General features: G+C 26.8%; 2 protein-coding genes across 3 annotated transcripts in view; both read left to right on the top strand.

The window, feature by feature from the left end:
- Positions 1 to 5,997, top strand: part of LOC111680578 (60S ribosomal protein L10) — a 17,448-nt gene extending 11,451 nt beyond the window's left edge. The window contains exons 4-5 of the mRNA XM_023442246.2: positions 359 to 521; positions 5,731 to 5,997. Coding sequence (XP_023298014.1) covers positions 359 to 521; positions 5,731 to 5,895 — 328 coding nt within the window. The 3' untranslated portion in view covers positions 5,896 to 5,997. The remainder of the gene's footprint in view (positions 1 to 358; positions 522 to 5,730) is intronic.
- The window catches only part of LOC111689226 (synaptosomal-associated protein 25), a 648,407-nt gene that overhangs the window by 469,145 nt on the left and 170,122 nt on the right, over positions 1 to 9,140 (top strand). The gene's annotated exons all lie outside the window — the stretch shown is intronic.

Raw genomic sequence — 9,140 nt, 5'->3', positions numbered from 1 at the left:
TGTTCAAATCAAAAATTGTAGAGCACTTAAGAAATAATATGTAATTTGTTATATTGTATTTGTAATTGATAAAGTATACTAAATACTAATAAAGATTTAATAATAATATATTTGCCTCTTTATGTATGTATATTTGCCTCTTTATGTATGTATATTTGCTCTTTATCTATGTATATCTTTGTATATTATATCTATGTATATTATATAAGACGTATATAAATGATGATATTGCCTAGAGCACTGGGATATGAAATATTATGATTACATATTTCTTTGACAAATAATCTGAATTTTATTACAAATATAAGATCAACATTCTACTAGTTTTGTACTGATGTTATATTTTTTATTTTTTTAGGCTTCAAACAGGAATGCGTGGTGCTTTCGGAAAACCTCAAGGAACAGTCGCAAGAGTTCGTATTGGACAACCTATAATGTCTGTCCGCTCAAGTGACAGATTTAAAGCTCAAGTTGTGGAGGCTCTACGTCGTGCTAAATTCAAGTTCCCCGGTCGCCAAAAAGTAAGTATATATATACAATATCTCACATTAATATGTACCAGGTTTTTTCCTTGCATGCTTGCAATGAAAGCTCTTATTTGAGGACCTTTTTATCGAATTGATCTCTCAATCCGAAGTTACAATTTGATTTAGTAATAAGCAGGGAAACCAAAATATGCAAATGCAGGTTTTGGTAAATTTACATATTTATGGATATTTACACGTTTCAGACAATTTTAAGAATTTTGGAAGCGTTATGGAGTCGACACTCGTTCTTTGGAACGCTTCTGGAACTAGTTCTTTAATCAATGATTTTTGTTTGAATTTGACAACCTCGGAAGCTGTAGAGAACGCATAAACAAATATTTCTTTTTTAGCATTTTTGTTTCAAATTATTAAGATAGTAGCAATTTTTAGAAACTGTTGAGGAATTTTTACTACTGTACCAATGTTATTTACAAAACTTACATACATATACATATCTTACGTACAATTTAATATAATTCTTCCGCACCTCTAATATTTTAAAATATTTTTTGTAGGATATACGTTACAAGCAGCTATCTTTCCCTTCTCTCGGTACGATTGAATTAGTGAGCTCTTTAATATCTTGTAGTTCAGCGGAATTCAAAAATATACATTTGAACGCGTTTTACATTTCAAAAAATATGTTTATAAATTTTTAATTTTTTGACATTTTTTTCAATTGATTCCAAGAAGTTGCTTCGGAACTAGTACGCGTTCCATTGAACTAGTGTAGTAGCAATGTATAACTATTTTCAAAGAACTAGTTCCTTAAAAACTATTTAGAAGTATTTAAGAACCACAACAATATTCTAAAGAACGTGTTCCAGAAGTAATGGCGACACTACTAGTTCCTAGGTTGTTGTTTAAGAATCAGAAGTTGTTCCGTTTTCACTTGTTCTAGAACTAGTAGTTTTTAGAACAAGTTCTAAAATTTTTCCTGGGTTTTTTTTTTAATATAATTTTATTTTATTTTTTTTTTTTAATATAATTTTATTTTTTTTTTTTTTTTAATATAATTTAATTTTTTTTTTTTTTTTTTAATATAATTTTATTTTTTTTTTTTATTAAAAAAATATATTATTTTTTCTTTGAAATTTTTCATTTTCGTTTTTGAAAACTTAAACACCAAAAAATACAGTAGTTTCATAAAACATTACTTTGGATTCCATGAAACCAATCCATTTTAATCGTTTAAAAAACTATTACTGATAATAAAAATAATAAAAATATATGAAAATATCGATTAATCAATTATCAAAATCTTGAAGCTAAAAATATGACAATATTGAATATTTAATTAGAGTCCGACCGAACTCAAAATTTAGTTCGGTACCGAACCCGCAATTCGGTAAATTTGAAAGTTCGGCCGAACCCGAACTTTGTTCGGTTTTCAAAGTTCGGTAACACCGAACTTTTTTCTTGAATGAAAAACGCATTTATGATTAAAAAGTAATAAATTTATAACATTTAAAACCAAAATATGAACATCCGAAAGATTTTTTGAAAAGGGTCTTTAATTAGCAATTGGGCCAATTATCAACTAATTCCGAATCCCAGAGAGTGATAAATTTCTAAAACAAACTATTTTTGTGAAATGCATTTATCTTAATACCTTTATTTTTGGTTTTTAAACGATTCACTGACAATGATATAATTCTCTGTAAGAGCACGCAGAGAAAAACATGGCTATGGTTAAAATTATGATTGTAGTATAATCATATCGTTATTGTAACAATTTTAAAATGTCATATTATGATTAAATACCGTCAAAATATTGTATCATGATATTTTTGTATTTATCATAATATTGTTATACATTATCATATTATGATCCAAGGTGATCAAAATTTCGTTTTAAATGTGTATCGAAATCAGAATAAATTTTATCGAATCAGTAAAATTACAGTTTCTAATAAATAAAATATATATATAATCTAAAGATAATATACTTTCAATACTTAACACAATTCTCAAATTTCAATTTGCCGATTTATATGAAATTTTGGTTCATAAAAAATTTAAGTATAATTTCATAAAAATACAAGTATTTTTAAGCCTGTTATGAACGTTAGCCATTTCTAAAGCGAACCTTATATAGAGGCCATGTCGAAATGTAAACCGATTTTGATTATTTTGAATACCAATCAATCTGCAACAATAGTTTAGGTCCTATCGTTCTTTTAAGAGAATGACTGACATGTCTATATCGTTTAAGAATAAGGACCTAGAAAATAGCATTTTTTTTAAATTGATATGTACTAGTGTCCGACCGAACGTTCGGGAACGGGTTCGGTGTTCGGTAAAAAGTGAGGTTCTACAAATGTTCGGTATTCTGTGAAATTTTGATCGAACGCCGAACTTTTTATAAAATGTTTATTTACCAAGATTCGACTATAAATTTTTGATCTCATTTGTAACTATGAATTTTTTTAGGTCCTTATACTCAAACGATATAGACATGTCTGTCAGTAAGCCAGACTGACAATCTCTTAAAAGAACGATAGGATCTTAACTATTGTTGCAGTTTGATTTGTATTCAAAATGGACAAAATTGGTACATTTGGACATGATGGCCAAAGGTTCGCTTTAGAAAATGACTAACATAACAGGCTTAAAAATTATTATTATACAGTTAATGACATGAATACAGATCTAACGATACATGTATTATTGGCCAAGAAGGCTTTCTATGTATTGATGTAAAATAAATAAATGAATAAATAAAATAAAATACTAGTATTATTTTATGAAATTATACCTAAATTTTTTATGAAGCAAAATTTCATATCAATCGGCAAAGTGAAATTTGCGAATTGAGTTAAGTATATACATATATATTTTATTTTTTTAGAAACTGTAATTTTACTAATTTGATATGGCGTCCATATAAGCTTCGCTTTAGAAAATGACTGACGTTCATAACAGGCTTAAAATACTAGTATTTTTATGAAATTATTGAAATTTGCGAAATTTTAGTGATTCGATAAAATTCATTTTGATTTCGATACATATTTAAAAAGAACAATATATGGTAAATGCAAAAATATCATGATGAAATATTTTGACGGTATTTAATCATAATAAGATATTTTAAAGTTGTTATACTACAATCATTTTAACCATAACCATGTTTTTTCTCTTCTTGCTCTTATTTTTATTTAAGAAAAAAGTTCCTGTTTACCGAACTTCGAAAACCGAACAAAGTTCGAGTTCGGCCGACCTTTAAAATTTACCGAAGTTCAGATTCGGTACCGAACGAAATTTTGAGTTCGGTAGGACTCTAGTATTTAATCTTATTATGATATTTTAAAATTGTTACAATAACGATAATATGTTTAGACTACAATCATAATTTTAACCACAACCATGTTTTTTCTCTGCGTGCTTTTACAAAGAATTATATCATTGTCAATAAATAGTTTAAAAACCAAAAATAAAAGTATTAAGATATATGCATTTCACAAAAATGGTTTGTTATTAGAAATTTATCACTTTTTGAAATTCGGAATTAGTTAATAATTGACCCATTGCTAATTAAAGACCCTCTTCAAAAATCTTCCGGATGTTCATATTTTCGTTTTAAATGTTATGAATAAAATAAAATAGTAACTTTTTAATCATAAATGAGTTTTTCATTTAAGAAAAAAGTTCGTGTTCACCGAACTTTGAAAACCCAACAAAGTTCGGGTTCGGCCGAACTTTCAAATTTATGTAATAAAACGTAATTTGGAGTTCGGTCGGATTCTAATAAATACGCATTAAATAAAGAATATAAAATGTCAAAATCAGCTGAGTATGACAAACAAATGACAAAAGTCTGTTGTCAAAAACCTAAGTCGTGAGAATATATTAGTTAAAAAATATATAACCTAACAAACACAACTCTAATCGTTTAAAAAGTTTTAATAATTTTTTTTGATATTATATTTTGATATATTATGCAATAATGTTTTAAATTCGTGTTTAAATTAAATTTTGTTGACTAATGCAAGAAAATATTGACATTTGAAAATAATATTAAAAAATAAAAACAATTAAAAATTTCGTCACTTTGTGACAAAAACACATCTTTTAACTATGCTTATTGCTCCAGCAGGTAATATTGGGTCGAAGGAATTGAAATGCTTAATTTAAACGATTATTGTTCATATTAATGCAGCCCAAATGCAGTCTAAATAACCCCATACCACACTAATGGGAACTGCATTTTGATTATGTTATGTTAGAAACACTTGCGTCAATGCAATAATAATATCCGTCTTTGAATTTCTTTGGAAGCGGTGTATGTTATACACCGGAATTCACTCTAAAAGATATGCCGTCAATATTTCATTATTAAAGAAAAATATGAGTTTCTACGGGACGACCGATCACTTTACTCATAACGCTCATTGTTTTTGCACAAAGAATGCTTATGTCAAGATTGAAATTCCAAAATTTCATGCTTCTAGCTGCATTCAAAAATAATTTTTTCCAACTAGATTAGTTTTTGGCAACACTCTGCAGGGACTAAAATATCATCATTTTACGGGCAAAAAATGGGTTTTCACGCCATCTAGAAAAAAATTTGGCATTTTCGTAAAAAAAATGTTGACATGAATAAATAATTCTTTACAACTGTCCGAGTTTGGATTGCGCATTTTTAACTCAGTAGTTGAAGTTTTTAGTCTTTTAAGTAACAAATAATTAAATCAAATTTTATTGTCAGTTTTTAATACATAGCTAATAAATATCTAATTTATTAATATTATTTTAATTTTATAAGATTTGCCATTAAGTTTATAAGTTTTTATTCAAGTTTTATTCAAGTTTGTTGTACAAACTTTATAGGTGATTTTGTGTTAATACAAGGTATTACATACATATTTGATAATGTATTGTAATTTGAAAATCTAAAATATTTTGTGTTTTGAAAAGTATTAAGCATTTCTTACAAAATACACAATTAATTTATCTTTTTATTTAAAATAGTAAATTAATTTTATTTTAATTTTCACAATTCAAAATTTATTTGAAATTAAAAAAGGTTTCATTATATGTACATCAATGAAAATAGTGCAATACATTTTGACAACAAATTTGATTTTGTATTAAGACTATGAAATTCTTATATTATTACAAAGTATTTTAATGTAAAGCTCCTTTTAACAATTGCCGCCCTTAAGATTAATTTTATTAAAAGATTGTTTTTTTTTTTTTTTAGATTTATGTCTCTAAAAAGTGGGGATTCACTAAATACGACCGTGAACGTTATGAAGAATTACGTAATGAAAATCGCTTGGAACCTGATGGTTGTAACGTGAAATACAGACCAGAACATGGACCAATGGCTGCGTGGGAAAAGGTTCAACGAGAAGTATATGCTTAATCATAGTGTATAATTTTGAAAACTTCCCAAAATAAACTTGTAAAATTTCCATAAATAAAAAATGGCCAAATAATGATGTCAATTTAAACATCCATCTACATATGGGAAATTTTGTTTTTATTTTAACTTTATGCATTAAGTATTTCTTTCGTTTAATACCTTGAAAAGAAAGAATATATAAATAAAACAATGGAAAATTTGGTATTATCTTAACAATATTGTTCAGAACTTGTCAGAAACTCAGAATATAGTTCAGTATATTTTACTTTGTATTGCTGCATTATATCAGAGATGCATTCAAACAACATTTGCATAACATTCCCTTATATCCACATTCTAAAAATCGTCCATCCAATTAGAAATTGACCTGAAAGGACAATTTTTAAGTCAATATCTTGGAACTAATGTTTTCATTAGATTTTTTCTGTGGTGGATATATGGTGAATAGGCAGTCCACTTTAATACAGGTATAATTTTCGAGTCTAGCTACTCGATTGCAACTCGAAAGTTGGCTTTTAGGACCATTGTCGTTTTTAAATCTCCAAACAATGAGCCTAGCCTAGTTTACTTTTGGCCACCTTACAAATATCCTTAAACTAAATGTTCTAACTAAATTTGGACTCGTCCATAAAAAGGATATTTTTTCATATTAATTCGACCTGTTTTGTTATTTTTGGCAACGAGTAGACAAATAGAACGATTCTTTCTAAAACTAAGACGTTTTCCCGCAGGGTGACTACAACAAAGGCCAGTCTTATTTTCTATGTGATTGACAATAGGAGTATGTACTTATTTCGATTTTTTTAATAACTATCCTAGAGGAGTACTTTTTTGGAATTTTTCGAATTCTATTGTCATCAAATTATCCTGTATCAGAGCAGTTTTATGAGGTCTTCAACCCATATGTTGAGTTTTCACTGAATCTTTCCTTCAAGTTTTTTAATATTTTTGAAAGTGTTGATTTATTTATTAAATATTATTATTTATTTATTTATTTATTGAACGTTATAACCGAGCCTAAAAGGCCATCTATAGTTAAACAATTCTACTGAATAAATCTATAATACAGTAATAAAATAAATAAATTAATCTCTTTATTCATAAGCAACATTTACCCTATAAAAGTATACAAAACAAAATTTCTATAAAAAAATTGATTTACAAACCCTTATGAAACAAAAAATTCGCTTATGAATAAGGCCCTAAATCTATAATCAAAGTATAAAAAAAAACACTTATAAGTGAATAAAATAAAAAAATGATAATGTGCCATACTTATTTCTAGAACAAATTTAACAATAACGAGATACAACATAGATAGGATAAAATTAGGTATGACAAATAATTAGAAAATTAGAATAATTATTGCTATGTATGTAATTTAAAAAAAAAAAAAAATTTTATTATGTTCTGGCCAAAATTTCAATTTTATAAACAGGTCAAAAGAAAAGGCTAGACATATTAATCACAGATCAACAAATATTAGGCAAAATATTAAAAGAAGTATTAAAATCGTTATTTCCCTTTTAAACCGGAAATCTAGCCATATTAATGACATAAAAAATTTGTTTTGTAAGAAAATTAAAAAAATACAAAATTATCAACATGAAGAAAGATGCTTTTTACACAGTTATTTTGTATATTTTTTAGTAAGTCTTTTTTTCTGTAAAAGTTTCAATGTTTTGTTAGTACCATAATAATAAATAATAGTTATTTGGTTTCCATTTTTTAAATTTTACTAATTATGTTTTTGTTAATTTTGATAAATTTAAAATTTCAACCATTTCTAAAAAAATTGGAATTATTCTTCCTGTTGGTCAAAATACCTCCTGGAGTGGTTTAAATTACAAAAAATAAAATACTGCTCTAAATTTGATCCAAAAAATGGGTGATTTACTTTAATCTATAAGTGGATCTAAAACTATTTTGACTGGAAATTTTCTCAAAAACTAGTTTTGAATAAAATTCATATTTTATTTAAGAAATAATGAATGTGGAACCCCTGAATAAACTGTCAGGAATCATACGGTAAATCAAACTGTAAAAAAGCAAACTTTATTAAAAAAGTAAAAAGAATAGTTTTGTTTCAAAATTGACAGTTCATACATATATAAATAACATTTTACTTATTAGAAAATCCATAATTAAACATTGTTGTTTATTACTTTGCAAAATAATTCCTACGACCTTTTCAATAACAGCGCTTTTGAAGCTTCAATATTGTTCTCATTGGCGATATCATTAAATTTAATTTCTTCTCTTTGGTCATTGAAATTACAAGAAAATAAATTAATTACACTAAATAATTGTTGATTTGTAAATATACATACAGTAAATTGTGTGTATAGGACTTTTAAAAACACAAAACATTTGTAATAAATACAAAAAACTTCAAAATTACTGAGCTAAAGGTAAATGATATCGAAATCATTAAATAAAAACAAAATAAAAACTTCATTCATACGCAAATAAAACCAAAATTCCCATAAAAATGGGTTATTCGTACTATCGAACAGAAAAATTGTGACTTTATTCGTACTATAGAGTAGACAATGCAACAATTTTGCCATTCGTATTATTGAACATTCGTAATAAAGAGGGTACGTACTATTGGACGTCCACTGTATTGTTATATTTAAAAAAGATAAAACAATAATAAAAAAACAGTATTTATTTATTTTGTATCTCTGCACACATGTTAAACATAACTTTCACACAAACAAATATAAACTGTAGCAGAAAGAAATATTAACCGTTGTACTGTAATACCACCGTCAAACTTTATTACCACCCTCAAACAAATATGAGCTGTATTACCAACATATTACTGCTTTATCTCCTTGTTCTTGTTATACCCACTTACCTTCGTGAGAACAGAACAGCATCCAAACATACAAAAAAATACACAGCTGAATAAAACCAAATACATCTGCACATGAACATGTATATCTTTATTCAATTCACAGTGTTGTTGCTTTTTTAACAAAGCATGAAAAAAATGTGGCTTTTTTGATGAAATTTTCAGAGGTTGTCTCGGATTTTTGCTCATATCTCCGTTATTTATAGACCGATCTTTTCGAAAGCATGTGTAATAGAATTATTGAAGATTCGGATCTCGCCGATATCTGGGGACTTCTAAAAACTGATTTCAACAGACGGACATGGCTTATTCGACTCCGCTATCTAAAGGGACCCAAAATATATATACTTTATAGGGTCGGAAAATTATATTGTAGAAATTACAA

Source organism: Lucilia cuprina, chromosome 4 (genome assembly GCF_022045245.1).
Source record: "Lucilia cuprina isolate Lc7/37 chromosome 4, ASM2204524v1, whole genome shotgun sequence".
Classification (NCBI taxonomy): domain Eukaryota; kingdom Metazoa; phylum Arthropoda; class Insecta; order Diptera; family Calliphoridae; genus Lucilia; species Lucilia cuprina.
Note: the sequence above shows the minus strand (reverse complement) of the source record. Positions and strands in the feature narration are given on the sequence as shown.